The 23,589-nt window shown below is 46.1% G+C and overlaps 1 protein-coding gene across 1 annotated transcript in view; it reads right to left on the minus strand.

The window, feature by feature from the left end:
- Nucleotides 1–23,589, minus strand: part of Serinc5 (serine incorporator 5) — a 96,707-nt gene that overhangs the window by 38,073 nt on the left and 35,045 nt on the right. The window contains exon 2 of the mRNA XM_059276389.1: nucleotides 17,372–17,539. Coding sequence (XP_059132372.1) covers nucleotides 17,372–17,539 — 168 coding nt within the window. The remainder of the gene's footprint in view (nucleotides 1–17,371; nucleotides 17,540–23,589) is intronic.

A 23,589-nucleotide genomic window follows, 5' to 3' on the forward strand; every position in this document is an offset into this window, starting at 1 on the left:
TAGTATGTAAGAGGATGACGCAGGAGTATCACAGGTTAGAAGCCAGCCTGGGACACCTACCAAGCTTTGAGCTAGGATGAGCTACAAGGCTAGACCCTGCCTCAAAACATGAGGGGCTAGAGAGAAAGGTCATTGGCAGGACACTTAGCAAGCACATGCAAGGCCCTGAAACTGATCTGCAGAATTAACAAGATGAAACAAAAGTTCCAAAAACATTGACAGAACTCGCAGACCTGGTCACCTCCTAAAGGGAAGTCCATCTGGGAAATCCTTCCGAGGCGTGAGCAGAAGTACCGAGCTCAGGCCAAAGGAGCCGGAAGCAGCAGCACTAATTATCCTGCCTCCAAAGGTGAGACACCAGCAATGTCCTGACATCTTCAAGTCTGGGGAAGTTAAGATCAAAAATTAGGGCAAGAGGAGGGAGATGGCTTAGCTGATAAAGTGCTCACTGTGGTACCCTGAGTACCCAAGCTTGGATCCCCACTGCCCATGTAAAAAGCCGGGCACTGAGGTACATGTCTTAATCCCAGCACTGGGGAGGTAGAGATGGGGGATCCCTGAGGTCTGCGGGACAGACAGTCTGGATGAACCAATTAGCCGAGGGTTCAGTGAGAGAGCCTGTTCAACACAAGTTAGGGACCAATGAGGACACCCAGCATCAACCCTTGGCCTCCATGTGTACTTATACACATGTGAACATGTGCATACATGGTAAACACACACACACACACACACACACACACACACACACACACACACGGCTACAGAATGGTCTACTGGTCTCATCGACTAGGGTTCCAGAAGATGCACACTTAGAGAACAAGTAGGTTTTTGGGAGGGAGTGGTTCTCTCAGAACAAAGGAAGACGGGAGTCACATGCCTCAGCAACAGTATGACTTCAGAGATGAAAATGTGATATTAGCAAAGCTAATTTGTCTTACATTTCATTCTGTCAAATTTCTGGAGCTTCAAATGAAATCACACTGCTGAGAAAAGCTCCGGGCAGCTCTGCATGAGTGATAAGTTAACTCACAGAACCGGACGAACAGTATCTAAGAATTCTTCATCAGCCCTCACTTGAAAAGAATGTGGCGGGGTGTGTGTGTGTGTGTGTGTGTGTGTGTGTGTGTGTGTGTGTGTGTGTGTGTGTCTCCCTTGGTCTCCACTTCAGGCTCCCTTAGATCTTCTCCTTGAAGTAGTTCTGACAGCAGTATTGGCCTGTCACCAATCAGGGCACAACTGTGGGACAGGAATACTGTGCCAGTCTCTACCCTCTGCGGGACAGTGGACCACCAGGGCTCTTTTCTGGATATGTTAGCATCCTGCAGCCCTCTGGGGAACCCAGAGGTGTTTAAAAACAGCAATACCAATTAGGACGTGTGTGTGTGTGTGTGTGTGTGTGTGTGTGTGTGTGTGTTGTCCTTATTAAAAGCCAAACAAAGGGGGGGGGGTGGATTAAAAATCCATGGTCTGGTTTTACCTGATCCTACCACCTCTCAAACCAGGAGCATCACACCCCACATACAGGCAGACTGATAATATAGTTTACACACTCTGTTTGTGACTAGCATAATCAAATAGCTAGAAAACAGCTCTAACTGAAGAGTTAAATAAATAAGCTTCCAGTCTAAACCAGAGAACTCCCAGAAGACTAAGCAGGGCTGGAGAAAAGGCTCTTCCAGACAGAGTGAAGTCAGTGAATTTCACCCTCCATTGACAGAGATTTAGGTAAAAATCAATGTAGGCCACACGAGTCACAATTCTGAGGGAGAAGTAGGAGGAATTGCCAGTGAAGAACCCTGAGAACAGCGCCATGAGAGAGGCTGTCCCGTTAGATGTGACACCACCTGGGAATAAAGGTGCAGGGACGTGGGAGGCGGCTTCCCAGTTTTGCAGCTGACAGGCCATCACAGAAGTGAATCACAGAACAGGAGGGCAGCCATTCATTCAAGGACGGCTTGTCCTGGAGGAAGTGTGACTGTGGCTGGATGGTCCCACAAGGGCCTCCAGAAAGACAGCCGGACTAGAGACAATGGGCATGATGGCACAAGGCTGCAATCCTAGCAGCTGGGAGGTTGACACAGGAGGAATGCCTCAAGGTCAAGACCATCTTGGTCTATAGAACAAGTTCCAGGCCAGCAAGAAAGGGGTAAGGATTTGGGGGTGGCCAGCATACACACGGGGAAAGAGGCAATCCATGGGAGTCAGTCAACTCTCCTGGGCGGATGGGGGTAAAGGAGCAGAGCAAGGTAGCCCTAAGCCCAGAGAAAGAAACACTCAGAGGGTTCTTCAAGCCTTGGTGACAACTCTCTCTGAGCTAAGCCAATCAGCTAAGAGCCTCTTAAATGTGTGAACCATCCCAAGAGATACAACTGCATGCATGGTCATTTCTGGGGAAATTTGAAAAACTCAGTCAAATTAGAGTTTGTATGGGTACTATTTACCCCTACTACACACTGCATGACACACACGTGTGTTACAGACAGAGTTTGATCATCCACTGGTTCTCACCTACTATGTGCAAGGATTTTTCAGGCCATGGGGATATAAGCATCAAATAAACAGGTATAGGATCCCACTCCAAGGCTGGGGTGCAGCTCAACCAGCAGGCTGCTTGCCCAGCATGCACAGGCCTTAGGTCTGATCCCAGTGCTATAGAATTTACTGGCTAATTAATCAATTTAAATCCAGGCTACCAAGGAGCTACCCTTCTCGTGAAAGGCTGTGCAAACAACCTCAGCAGTATACATACATTAACTATGCACGTCTTTTATGTATGCTTCAAGGATTTTCATCTGTTAATTTGAACTATTTATGATTTTTTTAAACCTTGGTAGGACATGAGCTTTAACTGTCTTCCATAGGACAGGACGCCAACAGACTTAAGCAACTCATGCTCCTGAAAGCCTGGACCACTTGCTCCCTAACCCCATTCCTGAGAACCATGAACAGCAGACATTCGGTTCTGGCTCCAGCATCTCTCTCTAAATCAGCCTGGGATCCCCACATCCTCATCCTTACATTCCTCACTACTCCTTCATCCGTAAGGTGTCTGAAATAGATACATACAAGTAATTCATTTCCCTGTCAGTTATTTCCAGTGATTCCATGACTCCATAGAGAGGAACAGACACTGAATTATGCTTGCCTGCTAGGCATGTGCTTCATGCAGCCCTTACCTGCAACTTAAGCCAGACTCTGGTTGCCAGAGCATAAAGTTTAGGCCATGAAGTCTGACCCTCAGAGAAAAAGGAAAATAACTGTATATGACCTCATGGAGCCACTCAGGGGCTAAAATAGGAGCCAGGAAAACTACAGCCCATAGGTCAGATCCAGCCAGTCTCCCATTTATGTAAATAAAGTTTACTAGGAGGGGCCATGCTCATATTGGCATTGTTTGGGCCACTCTTGTACTACAATGGAAGCCCAGAGCCTACAGAGTTTACTAGCAGACTTTGACGGGAAAAGTCTGCCCACTAGCAAGCTTAATACAGAGCAGTAAACTGCTGAGGTACGCATTTATATGTAGAGAGCAAAGAGCCCTGTGCACACAGACAAGCACTGGAGAAGCCAGGAAAGTTAAACACACAGCTCACCTCTTCAACAGAATGAGGTGAGAAGCCGCTGGAACACCAGAAATGATGTCATTTTACAACCTGGTGATCCTTTGCTGTCTGATGAGACAGACTCTGTCTTACCTCCCAGAATTTATGTTTATACTTATCCAAGACCTTTCCACTAAATCTTGGACATTGCTTTTAGATCATAAAACCCATTCTTATGAGTGATGCCACTTAATGCTTTACAATAGCCTAAGTGACTTCTTTCTTGTTTGTTTGCTTTGTTTTGTTTTTTTGAGACAGGGTTTCTCTGTGTAGCTTTGCGCCTGTCCTGGATCTCGCTCATGTAGACCAGGCTGGCATCGAACTCACAAAGATCTGCCTGCCTCTGCCTCCCGAGTGGTGGGATTAAAGGCGTGCGCCACCACTGCCTGGCTCTAAGTGACTTCTATGTCACTTAGGGCCATGCCAATCCTGACACCCACAGACATTGTGTTTACCTCAGTCAAGCTCCCTAGACTCTAAATCTTGGGCGCTACCTCTGAGTCAACATTACCCATTCTTGTGAAAGAAAGCCAGACGTACTTTGTAAGGAATCTCAGTGTAAACATGTCATTAATTGTGGGGCACTTGGGACTGAGTTAACTGTTATCTGAATACTTTTTTCAAAACTGTGCTGTGCTTAAACATGGCTAAAGTAAAATGATCTGGTCCAGATTCTAGAAGTCCCGGTCCAGACTCTAGAAGTCCTGGTCCAGCACCAGTTATAATACAATTGGGCTGAGCTGAGTTTCATTCATCTCTTCGTGGATCATTTATATTTCAAAAGCCAAGTGGCAACTGTGACAGCTCACTATCTATTGTTACTATCTACCAAAGGAGCAGGAGCTGAGAGGGGGCACAGATATCTGGGTTATCTCAGCGCATCTTCTGGCCGTGGCCTTTCCCCTTTGACCCTTTCCCTCACCAGATCTGCTTCACAGCAGCGGCTTTAGTGAATCCAACTGTAGAGCCTTCTGCATGTCGTTTTTAGCGAGTAAAGAGGATTTGTGTTTATTTTTTGATGAAGAGGGGAATCTGGTAGAGATATCGAGTAAAGAGGATTTGTGTTTATTTTTTGACGAAGAGGGGAATCGGGTAGAGATATCCAATGTGCAGAAGGTGCAGAAGCCTTAAGCAGCGTTAGGAGAAACCCTCACATCTGTTCCATGTGTTCCAGAGCCACAGCCTGCACAACCAAAAAGAAACCACACTGGTAAGGGCCTGGTTTAGAGGGTGTGCTGACTGCAGAGAATTGTCTCCCTGAACTGTACCCCTTGGGGTTCCAGTTTTCTCAGGCAGAGTGAGCAAGCGGCCAGGGTGCCAGGCTGAGTCTCCTCCTCACCTTAGCTCTCTCCGAACATCCCCAGGTGGAGTTCAGTGGAGTTCACAGACTTCCACAAGTGTGCACCAACCCGCCTATTATCAGGGTCTCCTTCATACACACTTGTCTCAAACTTGAAATCTTCCTGCCTCAGCCTTAAGTGCTGAGATTACAGGCATGTACCACAAAATCCAGTTACCAGACTATTGCTGTCCCCTACCTGAGGTCCAGTGCTCTACAACAACCCTCTGTTGGTTATACTTTATCCCTAGTACACCTCAGTTTTGGGTACCTACACTTACAGGAATGGGTAAATTGACAAAAGCAGCAGCAGATTTGTTTTGTTTTTGTTTTTTTTCGAGACAGGGTTTCCTCTGTGTAACAGTTCTGGCTATCCTGGAACTTGCTTTGTAGACCAGGCTGGCCTCGAACTCACTGAGATCCGCCTGTCTCTGCTTGTCTCTGTCTCCCAGAGATTAAAGGATTGGACACCACCACCCGGCTTGCAGCAGCAGATTTTCAAGAAGTTTTTAAATAACGCAATCAGAAACTGGGCATCACGGTGCTTGTTTATAATCCATACGTTCTCCTGAGGTTAAGGGTCAGAAGGATCACTTGAGTTCAAAGCTAACCAGGGCTACAAAGCAAGTTCCAGGTTAGGATAGTCAACTACAAAACAAGACTCTACCTCAAATTCTCTCTCTCTCTCTCTCTCTCTCTCTCTCTCTCTCTCTCTCTCTCATCTCTATCTCTATCTCTATCTCTATCTCTATCTCTATCTCTATCTCTATCTCTATCTCTATCTCTATCTCAAAACAAACCACAGAATGTACTCAGTAGCTGGTGGTGCATGCCTGTCATCACGGCACCCAGCACCAGAGTGCCTGGGGCAGAAAGGTACATGTTCTAGCACCCGTGAGCTACACAACAGTTCTGCTGTTCTGTACACAGTTAGGCCCCGCTTCCAAACTCTACACCACAAAAAGAATGTACTGAGTTAGAGTTTACCCAGAGTAGTAGTCCTTATTGTCCTTTGTGAAGAGCATCAGAATTAGACTACATTTATCTCACTTTATCTGCAGGTACAGCAGTGAACAGCTGTAATAGCAGCAAATCCCAGCATTTAGCAGGGAGAGACAGAAGTAAGGGAGTTCAAGGTTATCCTCAGCTAGTAGTGAGATTGAGGCCAGAATGAGCTTCTTGAGATCCTGTCTCAAAAAACAGAAACAAAAACAATGGATGCCTAAAACTATGGGAAATTAAGCTGAGTAATATACACACAGTTCTTATGATAAATGACATACTAACGGCAATACATTGTAATCAATAGCCAGCACACTACTCTAGCACTTGGGAGCCATACAAAATGAGAATTACTTGAGTTGGGTGGAGTGGCAAAGCACATGGGAAGCTAAGGCAAGGGGATTACAAGTTCAAGGACAGCCTAGGACACTTAGAGAGACCCGATTTTAAAAGAGAGAGAGAAAGAGGAGGAGGTGGGAGAGGCTAGTTACAGCTTATTGGAAGAGTAATTGCCCAGCATGTACAAGGCCCTAGCTTCAACCCCAGTACCAATAAACAAGCAAACAAAGTAGGGATTGCTTGAACATAAGTACTGATACCACAGTATCAGATCTGATAACCAAGATGGCAGTTGGTGGTATAAAGGGATAATTCATAATCTACGCAGGATAGAGTGGGGCACTGCTGCACAATTTAAAGATCTGAATTATTTATTTCTGGAATTTTCCATGTAATATTTGTGGACTTGAGTTGACCCCATATAATCAATGCCACAGAAAACAAAACCGGGGTTGGGGTGCCGCTGCGCTAACAACATTTACGTGCTCTTTCCCACCCCATCATTCTGATGCTACTTCATCTCAGCTCACTGTGCGCTGTGGTGTTTGTTCCTCTGATGGTGGTGTTCGTTCTGACTGCAGCACTTCTCGAGTCTCTATCTGCAAGTGTGTCAGAGCCAGTCACTGAAGAGACGCTTTCGATGGTCACAGGGAAAGGACTGAGAAAAACTCACTCTCTCCTGTCATCATTCTCTCCCTCCCTTAGCCAGGACAACCCTGAAAAAAGATCCTGCTCACATCTGGTGCCTTCCAAAGAGTTCTGTGTTAGGGATCTGACAGACAAGGACAATGAGAGTGGCCTACTGCTTTTTGGCTCCTGGCAAGCTCATGGTTACTAGACAAGAGTCAATCTCAGTCCTTGATTCAGAGTCTAACAAGAGCCTCTCAGCATAGTTCAAAGTGCTGCCTCCTCCAGTACAAAACAATTCCCCAGCACCATTCTGTGTGTACAGGGCAGGCGCAGCAGAGTGGAGACTTGCAGGGACTGTTAGCTTCTGGTTTAGATAACCTCAGACCAAAGACAGCATTGTTTTCAAACCTGTGTCCCTAACAGACCCCTAGTGAGAAGGGATGGAACCCAGGGAAATGTAAGAGGTGGAGCTCACTGCCAGCTGCCAGCTCTCCTAACCCTCCTAGTGACCCACATGAATTGAGGATCTACACAACTGAGCCACACGGCATCTGACATGGAATTCGGTTGATGTTCAGGAAGAGAACTTTTGAAAGCCATTTCATCTCAGCTGGGTTAAAATAATAAACTTGAAAAGTCTCTAGAATCAAAGAACTGCACTAGCAGTATTTCTCTTTATTTGATATTATTCTACTTTAAAAAAAAAAAAAAAAAAACCCACCAACCATAACAGGCAGCTGCAGCTGCTGAGAATGGAGAGTTCTGCCTGGGGCTTTGACTCCAACAACCCTGGAGCCGAGGTCCTGGCACTCTCAACACTCAAGCGGTAGAGACCACACTCCCAATGAGAGCCAGACATTCAGGCTTTAGCGTGAACCTCTGCCATTCTGAACCAAGTAAACCACACGGTGTTTTGCAAAGTGAAATATTTTTCAGCAGTGCTGTTTGCTTGCTTTAAAAAGACAGAGACACGAAACACAACCAAGGGCAGGTCCCACTTTCCATGCAACACCAAATAAATCCTTCTTTTGTGGCTACTCTGCTTTCCATTTCGGACCAACAGTCCTTCTCTGAGCCCAGCTTTTGGCTGTAGGAAGGGAAGGAGGCCGCTGGGAAGGTGACCTTTCCAGAAGGTCACCAGATACTTCTTCCTGCCACTGTGTCCAGAGACCATCCAGGAGTCAAGGAAAGCTTTGCTTACTAATGGATGTCACTGTCACAAGCAGGTACCTCCTAGACAGGCTACTTCTCCCTGGCCCTGTACCCACAGTGTTTAGGAGCCAGAGGAAGGCAGGTTTGCTTTCAGCTAGGATTGCTGTATCTGTGAGTTAAGTGGCCAACGAGGAAACCTAGGGATATGAGCAGGAAAACACTGGCCCAGTGACCAGGGACCCTAAGTTTCAGTCACCGCTGTAACTAGTGTTTCCAGCCTTGGACAAGACACTTCACTTCATGAGCATGTCATCTGTTAGAGGACTAGATGGGTAAAATGACCCCTTAGGACTCTCCTTTATCCTTCTACCAACTGATTCAAATGATCTCCTTTAAAAAGCAACACTGTTTCCTCTGTGTACTACTTAACAGACCCCTGCTGTTTACCATCACCCTATCATAGATGTGGCTGTGTTCTAGTTTTGTTCATTTCTTTAATTAGAGGCTTTAGCTGAAGATCTTAGTTCTTAGATTCCCTGAGACTAGCCCAGGAAGGCGAGCCACACACAACACTGGCAATCATGTCTTCACAGTCCTCTTAGTTCTTCAGATGAAGACAGGAAAGGAAGTAGCTTATCTGCCAATCTGCAGTCTTAAGCATATTGCATGGCGCTGTCATCTCCAAGAACCACCACAGTAGTGGGACATGACATTCAAACTAACTAGACAACTAGATGCTGTCCTTAGGAAGGCTCTTCAAAACGCAAGTGAAGGAGCCTCTGTGGCTAACAGTCGAGGCAATGGGCTGGGGTGACTCCAGTGAGGAACGAGAAATAGCGAGAGTGTCAGTTATCTGGAGAAGGAAGGCAGAGGGCAGGAGCCCGGTATGGCCAACTCATCTGTGACTGAGTAAATTGCAAAGTACAAACCAAATACTTCCACATCCTGTCCATGGAAAGTCTGTGAGCAGTACTTGGAGGGAGGGAGGGAGGGAGGGAAGGAGGGAGGGAGGGAGCGAGGGAGGGAAGGAGGGAGGGAGGGAGGGAGGGAGGGAGGGAAGGAAGGAGGGAGGGAAGGAGGGAGGGAAGGAGGGAGGAAAGGAGGGAGGGAGGGAAGGAGGGAGGGAGGGAGGGAAGGAGGGAGGGAGGGAAGGAGGGAGGGAGGGAAGGAGGGAGGGAAGGAGGGAGGGAAGGAGGGAGGGAGGGAGGGAAGGAGGGAGGGAGGGAGGGAAGGAGGGAGGGAGGGAAGGAGGGAGGGAGGGAAGGAGGGAGGGAAGGAGGGAGGGAAGGAGGGAGGGAGGGAGGGAGGGGGGGAGGAGGGAGGGAGGGAGGGAAGGAGGGAGGGATGGAGGAGGCTTTAACAATGTCCCCAGGTCTGCTCTGAGTGAAGGTACTCCTACCCACAATTCTTCACAGAAGATAGCCAGAGGCAGAGATGAATGAGCTGCCCCAGGGGAAGCAGGGGCTCAGGGTAGCATTCAAGACACCAGCAAAGAGATCATGACACCACAGACACATCAGGATGGGGAGACAGAAAAAATAACAATAAGGGTTGGCAAGAGTCCAAGAAACACATCACTTACTATGAATGTTTCACATGACGGTGGAGACGCAAATGGTGTAACTACTTTGGAAAACAGTTTAGCAGTTCCTCAAAGATGAAGCAAGGTGTTTTCATATAGTCCAGTGTCAGGAGTGATTGTCACAAGCTATTGCAGGCCATGATGCAATTACAGTTTATAGCAGTTGATAATTCAGATGTCAACCCACCAGAGGGATGACTCTAAGTGAGGTACCCTGTCCAGCAAGGCTTTCAGGCCATTGACTCTGAATACTCTTGCTTTCATTTGTAATTTCTTGTGCGATAACAGCTATGATATCTCCCTATTACCATGCACTTTCATGTAATGTGTACATGTGATTTCATGATTACATCTCAATCTTATGGGCACACATATTTGTGGGTGGTCAGGAAGATGACTTCTTATTTAACTGTATAATTCTGATGAATAGAAACATATTAAGATACGCTTCATACTAGGTCTATTGTTCCATGTGGACTGTAGACACTTAGAGGTCTTGTTCTCCATCCTTAGCCGCTGACAAGGCAAAACTGGCCACACAAAGTGTCTTCGTAGAACTTTCACAGAGTGGAATTGCAGGTGCCTGGCCTTGTTGAATCAAAACCCTTCAGAAGAATTATAGTGAACCAGAAGGGATAGTGCAGGTGTCTGGCCTTGGTGTATCTTAGTCCTCCAAGAGATCAATAGCACCTGTGCTGCCCTAAGCTTCCTCCACCAGCACTTCCCACTCTGATTCAAAAAACAATTAACACTTTGTATTTATTTCTACACCAGTTTTTAATGCAAGATTTTAGGATCAGCAGACTAACTATGTTTAGGTCCTGAGATTCAGGTGATAAACAGAAAAAGGCTGTTAACTGACTAACCATGTCCGGACATCATTAATTACATAAAATAGTACACGTATTCTTTGCCTTTTCCTTAAATCTCTCATTGGTTTAATTTCTTCCCTTGTAGCCCTTGTAGCTATTCCTTTAAGAGATAGCCAGAACTTTTTACAACCTACATCTGTTGTCAGTCACCAATTAAGGTGACCAAGTCTCTGACAAGTGTGACTCTTATCAGAATACTTGTCCCTGAGTTTGCTTTGAAGTTTTTAGTAACAAGTTGCTAATGAATGGGGATATATACACATGCATGCTTGGGAATTTGTGATGGTTAGTAGAATAAAGATGTAGAGGAATAAAGATGAAGAGTGAGTAAGTGAGTGAGTGAGTGAGTGAGAAAGTGTGGGTACGTGCTGAATGAAGGATGCAGCTGAATAGCCAGAGAGAAAAGTAAAAAGCTATGGAGAAAACTACTGTGAAAAAGAGCTGTGCAGAGGGCAAGAATGAATGTGTGTGTGTGTGTGTGTGTGTGTGTGTGTGTGTGTGTGTGTGTGTGTGATGTAACAGTGAGGAATATAACTTGCCTGTACGGAGAATGTAACAATGTGGAATGTATCTGTGTGAAGACAAAAAGAGTCAGAGACCATTTTTTAAGGAGAAGTAAAGAGAAAGTTACCATCAGTAAGAGTGTATTTCCTTGTTTCACCAGTCACAGGTAGATTAAAACTTATTCCTAAATAACCTCAGATAAAAAAGTTTCCTATCCCTCGATACTCTGAGGCATTTCTTTTATTACCCTGAGCTGACTGTGGGAGCTGGTCTCCCACAGTCTGCATTAGTCCAGAAATTCACTGTATATTCCCAGAAGATAATTATCCACAGAAAAAATGGTGACATTATCATTAAGAGTCAAAAGGTACAAATATCATAAGTGTTCATCAATTGAAGACTGGACAAAAGAAAATATGGAGTATTCATAAAGTAGAATACTATTCAGCCATACAAAGGAAGAAAGTACTGATAGATGCTATAATATGATTGACCTTCAAAAACATGCTGAGTTAAAGAGGTCAGACACAAAAAAGTATGTAGTGTGTATTATTCCATTTACTGTTACTATAATAAAATACCTCATTACAAGGTAATTAGTTTAAAGAAAACAGAATTAAGCTAGTGTTGTGGCACATGCCTTTAATCCCAGCACTCGGGAGGCAGAGGCAGGCGGATCTCTGTGAGTTCGAGGCCAGCCTGGTCTACAGAGTGAGTTCCAGGAGAGGCTCCAAAGCTACACAGAGAAACCCTATCTCAAAAACCAAAAAAGAAAAAAGAAAACAGAATTTTGTTTAGCTCATGGTTCTGGAGGTGTCCATTTTGACACATAAGACTCTATTAGAAACATAAGCTATTCCAAGAGTTGCTAATGCTTAGCATAAACTCTGAGATACAAGCACAGCCCAGGGCCAGGGTCTCACTACACCATGACAGCACCTCTCAAGGCAGCCAATGAGGGAACTTTCCAACCAAATAAAAGGCAATCTACACCACCACCACCACCCCCACCACCACCACCACCCCCCCACCACCACCACCACCACTCCCCACCCCCACTCTCCACCCCCCACCCCCACCCCACCCCACCCCGCCAGAAGTTCCAGGAGTTTGTCCATGCTCATCTGGGCTGTTTGATGTGGCCAGGAGTCAGGAGCAGGGCCATCAGCCTGAGTGCTTTCACCCAGGCCAGGAGAACAGGACGAGGATGCTGCTTTACCATGCCATGGCGCCAGGAGCCAGGAGGCCCTCACATCCCGGTCCCACTCGGTCGGAGGCCCTCCATACACTGCGGTGTTACTAACCTGTGCTGAAGACAAGCACAAAACCCTTTTCACCTAGGGAGGGAAACTAGTCCAAGTCATCAGTTTCCAAGTCACTACCACTCCAAACTACCCAGACTCGCCTCTGGGAGACAGTGTGCAAAATAAAACGTGTGCAGCGAGACCAGAAGGCACAGGCAAGCACAAACCTTCTAAAAATGAATGAACACCACAAAGACAACAAAGGTCGCAGCAGGCCCTCTTCCCAACAAATGAGAACTTCTTTACAATTGAAATTTAAAACAAATACGTTACATCAGGTTCCACAACAAATGAGAACGTCTTTACGATTGAAATTTAAAACAAATTCGTTACATCAGGTTCCACACTCTATATACCAAACAAATGAGTTCACAACACTGTTTATGATATATCTGGGTTTTTCAATTTTTAAAATCACCATGTCAGCAGACATCTCCCTCAATCAGAGCAATGCAGGGAGAATACAGACCTAGGACGTAAGAGCACAGAGGCTCTTCCCACGCTGGCCAACGAGGTCTGAGGGGAGAGGCAAGGCCGGGGGACCAATGTTCCACAGCACACAAGAACCTTTGTCCTCCCTCCCAAATGACCAGCTCTGCAGCACTCAACTGTCACCTTTTCTTCCAAACCGGGCAGACAGACCTTATTTTGTCAGTGCAGATCTGGAGCCCTCATTCCTTCGCCTGCTTCTCCTCTTGGGTTCCACATTCTAAAGTCCACTAAAGCCCCAAGGCATCCAACAGCCCAAGTTCTGTACCTGCTTAAACACCATAGTGACTGGCAAGAACAGCCTGCTTAAAACAGCTCCTACATTCTGACATGGGGGAAAATGTTCCCAGAAGGCAGAAACCCATGCTGTGACTCAACCGTCCAGGAGACCCTTCTCTGAGGCGACAGTCTCATGGGAAGAGAGGTTTCTCTCATGCAAAGAAGGGCAAAGTTGTCCCCGCGTCTCTTCAAAGTCCCTTCTCACGACCATACACAGGCAGCCTTCTGAAAGCAGAAAGAAGCCTCCTGTTCTCAACCCACACACCGCTGGCCCTGTGACCCTGACAGGGCCTCACTCAGAGGCAAGAATGCAGGGTGGGAGGCACGACACACCCAGGCAGGCCACAAGCCTGTAGTCCTTTCTCCTCGGCCACTCTCACCTCCCAATCTCCACAGGCCAACAAAGGACAGGCAAGGACCCGCACAGGGCCAGCCTGTGCGCTGCAAGGAGACCTTTCAGGGCCCACCCTCAAGCACTGCCTGAGCAGGAGGTCAGCCTGGTTCTAGCATCACAAAACAAGCTGACTCTGTGACCAGATAGCTGTCCCCCTGTGGAGGGAAAAGGATTTATTTCACCCAGAGTGACCTCGCTCCCTATGCAGGAAGCTTGGCCAAACCACTTTTCAATAGGTACATTCAGAGGCAGGCATGAGGCTGCAGAGACGCACCTTCCCCCCCTCCCCCTCCCCTCCAGAGCCCCTCCATCTGATCTCTGGTCCCAAGTCACCCTCATGTGCTCACTCCCCCAGTCTCTCCCTGTTCCATGATGATCACATCTGCTTGGGAATCTACAATGGCTCCTCCTTTATCCATGGACCTGTGGGTTCTGGTCATGTGACCCACGGTCTTTTTCCTCTCCTTCTCGTCCTTGCTCTTCCTCTGCCTTTCTAGCTACACAGCCCAGTAACTAGGCACATACTCGCACAGTTCAAACCCCAACTCTACCTCTAGGTGGCTGTTAAGAGCTGAGGTAAACTGATTAGATGACTCACTGCTTCCTCCCTGTAGGATGGGGTACTGACAGCACTACTGTCCACCAAGAACAGTGCTGAGGAAGGATGAAGACACAGGCAGACTGCTCGAACGAAAGTCTGGCATACAGTATTACCCTATAAAAAGCAGCTCTTAAAACACTTGTTACTTATATATGCCGCTTCCTCCATGAAGCCTTCCTGGGCAACACCAGTCAACATCTTCCTACTGAAGGTTCTGTCAGGAAGCACAGATACCTCAACACACAGATACCAGTTATTAGGGAGTGTTGCATGGAGCAGGGGCAGGATGCTTGAATGGGAATCGGGTGTGTAATTATAAAATTTATGCCTGAAGCACATCCCTTTGGCTTCTAAACCCCCTACACAATTGCAATTGCAGTGTTTTGTCCTAAGATGTTACAGTAGCATAGTTACAGGTTTCGTCTCTCGGACCTAAGGCTTTCATTCTACCTGTACTGAAAGCTTAAGAGCAGAGCTCACACCACAGATGGCTGAGACACAGACTTCTTACCACAGGACCACAGTGGGTCACCAAGCAGCCACTCCTGCACGGAACTTAAAAAGACAGCATCACACTACTAGAAAAATTAAATTAGTAAATGGTGGCTGGGCTGTAGCTCAATGGTAGAGGCCTCGCTGAGCCTGTCTGAGGTTCTATTCAAATGAATGAATGTAAAAGGAGATTAAACAGACCCTCAGCAGAAGAGTCCAAATCTATCCTTTTAGCGTTCTAGCTCTTAAACTTTTAATTTTTAAATATATATATATACACGGGAGCAGGCATGCACGTGGATGCAGGTGCCTGCAGAGACCAGAAGAGGGTTCCAGATCCCCTGAGCTGGAGCTACAGGTAGTTGTGAGCTGTATGAAGTGGGTGCTGGGAACCAAACTCAGTCCTCTGCAAGTGCAGTATGTGTTGCTAACTGAGGAGCCATATTTTCAGCCCCATGGGCCCAAACTTCTTTCCCCAAACATACTAAGCTAAACCATGACTCTAGTAGGGATTGGGTAGTAAATGTATCAACCAGCACAAAGCAAGTCTGGCATAGACTCCTCAAGGCAGCCAAACCCTTGGTCTCTCTGCCTAAACTTCTACAGTATCTTTCCACGTGGAACCTATGGGTTTTTATCTTGTTTTAGGCTTCAGAGAAATTCACATCTTCTCTTCTGAGTGACAAACTGTACTTCTCATCAAAAAACATATCACATCTCCCATTGTGGTGTCTTAATCAGAGACTTTACAGTAGTTTATATTCTAATAAAAAACATATAACTATGATTAGAGATGGATTAGCCAACAGGAAGCTCCAGCAGGCCTATGCTAACTTAAGGATAAACAGGATGAAGATAGACCAAGAGCTTTTAAGAAAATGTTTGTTGGGCTGGGGTGGGAGTCAGTAGAGTGACTGCCTAGTTCATGCCAGATCCCGGGTTGCGTTCCCAGAATAAAGAGGAGGAGGAAAACGGTTGTTTTAAATCAGAGTCTAATTACATGGTCACAGTGTGGCACCGGATTGGGGCACGGTTTGCTTAGGCGCTGGCCCAGCTGAAGTTACCATCACCACAGAAGGGATGCAGCACCATTAGAGGCCCGGCTTCTCTGCCCCCCACTGCCTGCCTGGGAGGAGGAAGGGAAATGGGCTTCAGCAGCTAAGCTTCCATCTACCACTTCCCCTGCGATGAGAGGTGCCCGCAGCTGACTGCCGCCCTCTTTTCCTGCCAACTGAGCCCCAGCAGAGGAAAGCTGTCACGGACCATGCCAGTGGAGCAGGGGTGGGTGAGGCTGATTGGTTTAGGAGTTCGGGAGAAAGCCCACCTCATTGCAAATACAAGCTGCATGATTTCATGTGGCTTGTTAAGTAACGCGCATGATATCTGGCCTCTACCTGCTGATAGTTTAGTCTTTTTTTCAGAACCTAGGACAGGAAGAATTGTGTTTATTGGGGTTTCTTGAGACTACAACACGCTGCACTCTGATATAGCCCTTCAAGAGGCCTACTATGGGGAAACAGGAAACGGTCCCACATGTGTCACACTTCAGGCATCCCTGAGTACAGACTGCCCAAGAAATGGCTAAACTCCTGCCCTAACTCTGAGACAACACTGTACACGTGGTCTGTCTAGAAAGGTTAACAGCCTCACAACCACTTCCTGGTATCTATGGTACTATCTAAGCTGCATCATCCTTTCCATAAGGCTAAATTATGTGTTCACAACAAACTGTGACTCGAAATACTGGCAGCCATCCTTATGACAGAGGTGTGCAGAGTTCTACAAGCAAAGACTGTGTTTTTATCAGAAAGAGCTACAAACAAAACAAAATCCAAACATCCCCTGATATCAGCATTCTCTACCAACAGCATTTAACTATGGCTATCCTGCCACTAAGGATAAAGCTATTGGGGATTGGAAAGGTGGCCCAGTGGCTAAGTACCTGGTGCCCGAGCATGCAAACTTGATTTTGGATCCTAGCACCTATGTAAAAAGCTGGGCATGCCTACACATGTATAATCCCAGCACTGTGGCGATGGATAGAGTATCACTGAGGCTTGCTGGCCTCTAATCACCAGCCCAGCTCTAGGTTCACGGAGAGACTCAGTCTCAAAGGAACAAGGCGGAGAATGAGAGTGGACCCCCTGACGTTCTCCTCCGGTCTTCATGAGCACCCAGACACACTTGGGCACATACATCATACATCATCACATTCACAGACATACCTAGACATCATACCAAACATTAACTGGTTGATTAATTAAAGATGAGGCTGCTGAATGGCTTGCCTGCTTGGCCAGGAAGCAGTGGACACGCTTTGAGACAGTTCAGAGACCCAGTTTAGTGTGGTTTGAATGGCAAATGTCCCCCACAGCCTCAGGCATTGGAATACTTGGTCCCCAGTTGGCTGGTGGTGGGTGCTGTTTGGGGAGATTTAGGTGGTGAAGCCTTGCTGGAAGAAGTATGTCATGGGGGTAGGTGTGGAGGCATGCTAACTCAAAAGCCTTGCCAACTTCCACTCCATTCTCTCTGCTTTGTGCTATGGTTCAAAAATGTGAGCTTTCAACTTCCTGTTGCCATGCCTACCATGTGCGGTCATGCCAACCCACCACGATGGACCCTTATTCCTCTGGAATCATAAGCTCAAATAAACTCTTTCTTCTCTAAGTGGCTTGGCCATGAGGGTTTATCACAGCAACAGACACGTAACAAACCCAAATCACAGCGGTGTGGAACCCAGTCCTCGAAATCATGTTTCTCCAACTCCATCGGAAAACAGAAACTTACGTGCTCCCTTATCTGCTTGGTCACAGACGGTGCCATCATCACACAGCAGAGGCCGACGACCAGGATGAAGTAGAGTAAATACATGAAGCGGGTGGTCCGAGACTGCCGGATCTTAGGGCAGCAGCCACAGCAGAGGGAGCATCCAGCAGATCCACAGCAGCAGGCCAACTAGGAAAGACACAAACATCCTCTCAGAGTGTGCCATTGTGACTTAGCAAGAAACACAAAATTGCTCTTTAGGATCATGGAACGTGAGCCTCCAAAACCACTGGAATTTCAAGGGTGGGTGAGAAGTGTCTTGTTATTCATAAGCACCCATAAGCCACACCTGAGTCTATACTTAATGGCACAACTCTTGGTGACCCCCTCTCCCCAGCCAGACAGGATGGGGTCTGGCTGTCGAAGAAGTCAGCCATATGACATTGAAGATTGGAAATTTCAGCTCCCCACTCTCTCCTCTCAGGGAGAGAATGGGTGATTGAGATAAATGACTGACGGCTGATGACTGAATCAATTGTGATACTCACTGGCATCTCTACAAAAACCCTCATTGGTGGATTAAAAACTTGTCAGAAAATGCATCCATGTACACTGGAGATGTGCCCCATCGCTGTGGAAACAGACACTACTAGGGTTCACACCCTCTGGGGTTCCTCATCTTGTTCATTGGACTGTGAATTTTATCATTTACGGCAAGCGGGGAAATATAAGAACAGAGCTTCCCTGAAATTCTGTGAGTGATTCAGCAAATTACTGAACCCTATGAGGAAAGGGTCGGAACTCAGTTTTATACCAATCAGATAGGCTGTGAGAGGTTCGGATTGTGAGTGGCCTTAGAAGTTGGGACAATCTTGTGAGACTGTACCAAACCTTGGAAGTGTCAGGTTTGAACTAAATTATAGGAGACCCAGTTGGCATCATATACAGATGCACTGCTTTCCAAACATTTGCCCTGGCTTTTGGCGGGTAGACCTTCCAGGCTACCAGATGACTATTCTTATGGTCATCATGACCACAGGACATGAGAGGAGCGTGTGGCAGAGTCTTTGCTACAACTGTCTCACATGATGAGCACTGATGACTTGGAAGGTGGCCAGGAATGAGCAGGAAAGGGACTTCCTCAGAAGTACACAGTCATTACACGTAAGAGAAAACAAGGGTTTCTGGGATCAGCTAAGGGCAAAAACAGCAGCCAAGATCTGAAACAGGAGGACACAAAAGAGGAAGAACACGGGAAACAAATAGCTGGACCCAACAACCAATGTCAAAATCCAGAGTCTATGTACAAACTGTGAACCCTAGGAACATGCTGGGAGGAAAAGGCTGTGCTTCCAGAGGGGAGCCTGCAACTTGAAACCCCAAAGACAGGGTCGTAGGAACCTCTCCTGCATGCACTATTTCTCAGTCTCGTGCCCTGCAGGGGCAATCTTTCTAGGCTAATGAGTGGGGCACTGGCTCAGTGAGCACAGAACTCCCACTGTACCACTAACAGCAGACAAGGCTTTCACCTGGGAAACTAGATCATTGTGCCATGTGTGGGGCACATGTGTGTAGATGCATGCGGAGGCTAGAAGTCTACACTGGGTGTCACCCCTCAATCATGTCTCCACCTCATTTTTCAAGACAGTCTCACACTGAACATGGATCTGATCAACTCAGCTGGATAAGCTGGCCAGCAAGCCCAAGGGCTCCTCCTGTTCTGGCCTCCACAGCACTGGGATTACAGAGGTGTGCTGCCACACTCAGGTTTTATGTGGGTCCTAGAAATCAAATCAGCTCCTTGTGCTTGCACAGCAAGGACTTTACCAGTTCAACAGTCTCTCTGCCCCCCGTTATTTGGTCTTTGAGAAAACACAAGGCAGCGGGGCAGTGGCTAGCAGTCCAGGCTAGAAGTCAGTCTTTGTGGAGGTAGTTAGACTCCGCCACCTGGAGATAAGGCCATTTCCTTCTTCAAGACTCAGTGTCCTCACTTATAAAGTAACAATGGTAACAGGACATATGCTACACGGCCCTTATACACTGCTGTGGTCTTTTGGAAGCTCCCTCAGATGCATTTGACTCAAGAAAGGAGCTGCTACCCAACAGGGCTTCTATGAAAGGAATTACAAAAACTGCAAATTACATCCAAATATTTGAGTATGAACACTGTTCTATACTGAACCTAAGCCCTAATGATTCAATTTCTTGGTAATGATCTAGAAGGAAGTTTGGGACTTTGCAAAGCTTCAAAACAAACACCAGTTAAAAAAACCTCATTATAAACATCATGTACAAGGAGACTAGTTGACAGGTATGTAGATAAGACAGCAAATTAAAATGCTGTGGTAGACCTCAGAAGTCTACTCACGTCTCATGCTTCCTCACTTCATGAAAGCGCCAGTGTTTGAGCCTCTGTCCTGCACTGTAACATGACCTCCATGCATCCTTCATTCAACTTTCCACACCATCTTACTCAAAAGGCTCATAAAACTAGGCCGTCACTACAAGGGAGGCTATTCTCCTTAGGCCGAGCCAACAGATCAGCACTGTGTGATACTAACACTGCTGCATGTGTTTTTATCAACTATACCTCCATTTCCTTTACAATTCATTCATCCTTTCTGTTTTTGCTTTGTTTGGGCCTTAAGCTCCTGCCAAGTGCTGGGATTATAGGCATGCACTACCACACTGGGTTTATAACATGCTAGGGTTGAACCCAAGACTTTGTATACATTAGGCAAAGCACTGTACCAATGGAGCTGCCTCCCAAGGCCACTTTATCCTCACTGTCAATCTCTGATTTTATTTATCTTTCTACACACATGCTCAAACGGTTCTCTCTCTTTCTGCTTGTTCTTCTCTCCGCTTCCAAACTAACTTGATTCTCTGGGCTCTCCCTCCTTTTTCCTAGCTTTTCTTTAAGTCACATTGTCTCAGGTAACCAGATTTGCTGCATCCCAAGTTCAAATGTGACAACACTTAGCCCAGTTGGAAAGAAAACTCCTTTAGAAGCAGTTTTCTGTAGTTTGGGCCTTAAGCATCACCCAAATGACCACATAGTAAAAGACTAGCCCAGCACAGTACAATCTAAAAGCTCAAGAAAGGTCAGGTCACAGAAAGGGACTGGGAGCTCCTGGCTCCCTCTGTTTGCTATCTGCTCCCCTCGTGATGGCCTACTTGTCATAGGCCCAAAGCAACAGGAACAGCCAATCACATTCTAAAACGGTGAGCTCAGTAAGCCTCTCCCCTTTATAGGCTGACCATCTCAGGTAACTTAGAACTAGCTAGAAAGTTTTGAGCTAATGGTAGAACTATCCATAGCAGAATCAGTAGGTAAGCTTGCTATCTCTACGGAAGGGAAAATAAATACACACAGTCATTTACATTTGTCTAAACAGTGACGGAATGATGTGATATGGAAAACACTACAATGAAGCAAGCTGTTCAATCCTACTCTATGATTAAAGTCCTGTATCAATGTATGCACGGCATTTATCAAGCACTCCTCTTTACTTAGAGTGCTACAGTCCAGTGGTGGAGAATTTGCCTAGCACATGCAACACAATTGGTCTAAACAGTACTGCCAAAAAACCAGGCATATGTACATTTATATGTACATATTTTATAAAAATTCTAAAAAATATTGTAATTCAACAGTAGCCTTTTTCGCCTACACCAACAGTCGCTCTTCAAAGTAAACTATACCAATAGACAAGGAATGTACGTGTAGCCTTGAGCTGAGTTCCAACAATCGCGCCAGGTGAAAACTGAAAATCGTGTCTGTGAAAGGCACAGCAGAATTCCAGGAGAGTGACTGCACCTGTGCTGACTGGCCACCGTTTCGGAGAACATAACTTACGATAAGCTAGGTTTCATCCAGCCCCTGCCTCCAGAGCCGTATTACCTTGGCATCACTCATCCTGTTCTTCACCTTAGACAACTGACTGGCCTAACACTAAACTGTCACAAGCTTGGAGAGAAAAGCTAGTGTCCTGTGCCTGGCTCTACAAGGCATAAACCTTTTGCCAAACAAGTCAGGCTTATAAAACAAATGTAGGGTTTACAGTACCAAGACCAAGTTGTGACGTAAACCAGGGACTCTGAGAGACAAAGAGGAGATATAGACTCATCAGACATAACAAATGTGCCGCTGTGCTGGGGGGATGCTGTGAGGGGCTAGGGACCATGGGAAGATCCTGATGTCACTGGGAAAGCGGATCCTGGAAGGATGCTGGGCGTCTTCGAGGAAGATGCACCTCTGTGGTAACAGAGCAGATGTAAAATATTTCTCTTTTCTACTCAATTTTGCCATGAGCTTAAAACTACTCTTTTTCAAAGCCTTTTGTTTAAAATAAAAACGAAACACGAACAAAGCAGTGTTGTGCATCCTCGCCTCAGTAAACGGATGCTGGATGAGTAATGAGTGGTGAAGTCATGTGGGCGGCAAACTCCTCAAACAAACAGCCCAAGCCATCCCAGTCCCAGCCGGGGCTGAAGTCACAGACCACATGCTGAACATGGAACTTTTTACTCACATCATATCACAGAGCACTAAGGACTATGATTTTTATTTTACTGCTTTTACTCTTTGAGATTATAATTACATCACTTTGCCCTTCTCTTGCCTCCCCCCTAACTTTACCATATATCCCTCCTTACTCTTTCAAATTCGTGGCCTGCTTTCATTGTTGTTGTTACATTTGTATGTATGTATGCATGTATGTATGTATGTACACATGTATGTATGTATGTATGTATGTATGTATGTATGTATGTATGCATATTCCTAAATACATGAAAACAACCTACTCACTCTATATGGTGTTATTTGTACGTATGTTTTTAGAGCTGACTATTTGGTATTGGATAACCAATTAGTGTGCTCTTCCTTGGAGAAGACCATCTCTCCTGTTCTCGGCATTCCTTAGCTGCTGTAGGGTTAAGGCCTTGTGAGCTCTCCTCTGTATAATTTTTGAACTCTTCAGAGGGCAATGCTTACAGTTCTTCAAAGTTCATCCTTGTAGACACATACCTACAAGTATTCAAAGACTTAGTTACAAACATTGGAAAAAACTGTATAATCCTTCCACACAAGGCCTAGTGTTAATTGTGGGCTATCTACCCAATGGGATATTGTTTTAAAATGAGTAGGTTAAATTACTGAACCTTTTTCTCCCTCAAAATTCACATGTTGAAGTACTAACCTCCAGTACCTAAAAATGTGACTTTGTTTGGTCTTTAGAAAGTTAGGTTTTCGAACAGGATCACTGGAATGGTCCCTAACCCAGCGGGCTTTGTCCTTATCAGGAGAGATGAGAATACAGAGTCACAGCACTGCCCTGTAAAAAGATGCTAAGGGGCCATTTTTAAGACAACCAGCCAAAACCTTGCTCTGGGGTTTTGGCCTCTGGAAACTCAAGACTGAATTTTTGTTTAAGCTATATGGTTGGAGATCTTGAGTGTGGTGGCCCCCACTAACACAGTCCGCATGCGCTGACTCAGACTGACTATGCAGAGAGGTACACAGAGCCATGTGGGAAGACCCAAGACTACTGACTGACTACCAGAGGAATGACCTAGATATGGGGAGGGAAAAGAGACATCTCCTTCTTTATACTCAAGCTTTTACTATGTGTGTATTACTTTTGTTTTGCTTTGCTTTGGGAAGGGGTTTTATGAAGTCCATGTTGGCCTCAAACTCTCTATGTATCTGAGGCGGGTCTTGTATTACTGACTCTCCTCCCAAGTGCTGGGATTACGGGCACACGGCACCATACTTGACGAATAGTCATATTTCTTTCTTTTTAAAGAGCAGCACATGTACCCAGGCTGCATGAGATCCTGTCAAAGAAAGGAAGAGAGAGAAGGAAGGAAAGAAGAGAGGGAGGGAGGAAGGAAGAGAGGGAAAATCTAAGTATTTTGGAAAAGCAATGAGGTCTGAAGATGTTTCTGTAAAAGGATTTGTGAACACAGTATGGACTTAAGATTCTCTTCCCTGCTGAAGAGTCCTTCTGTCCCTCAAACAAATCACAAAGAGGCATCTGTCACTCCTAGGGCCTTTCCCATTGCCCCAGCTCACTTCTGAGGCATGCTCAACACAGGCACTCAGAAGTAAAAGGTGCTTTGTCCTTGCCTGGGAAAGGCTCAAAATGAAATCAGGCCAGCTGCTCTCACAGCTTTCCCTTCATCTAAGGAGAATCCAAAATGTTTTCCACAAAAAGTGAATACCATTCTCCACT

The sequence above is a fragment of the Peromyscus eremicus genome, chromosome 11 (assembly GCF_949786415.1).
Source record: "Peromyscus eremicus chromosome 11, PerEre_H2_v1, whole genome shotgun sequence".
In the NCBI taxonomy this organism is placed as follows: domain Eukaryota; kingdom Metazoa; phylum Chordata; class Mammalia; order Rodentia; family Cricetidae; genus Peromyscus; species Peromyscus eremicus.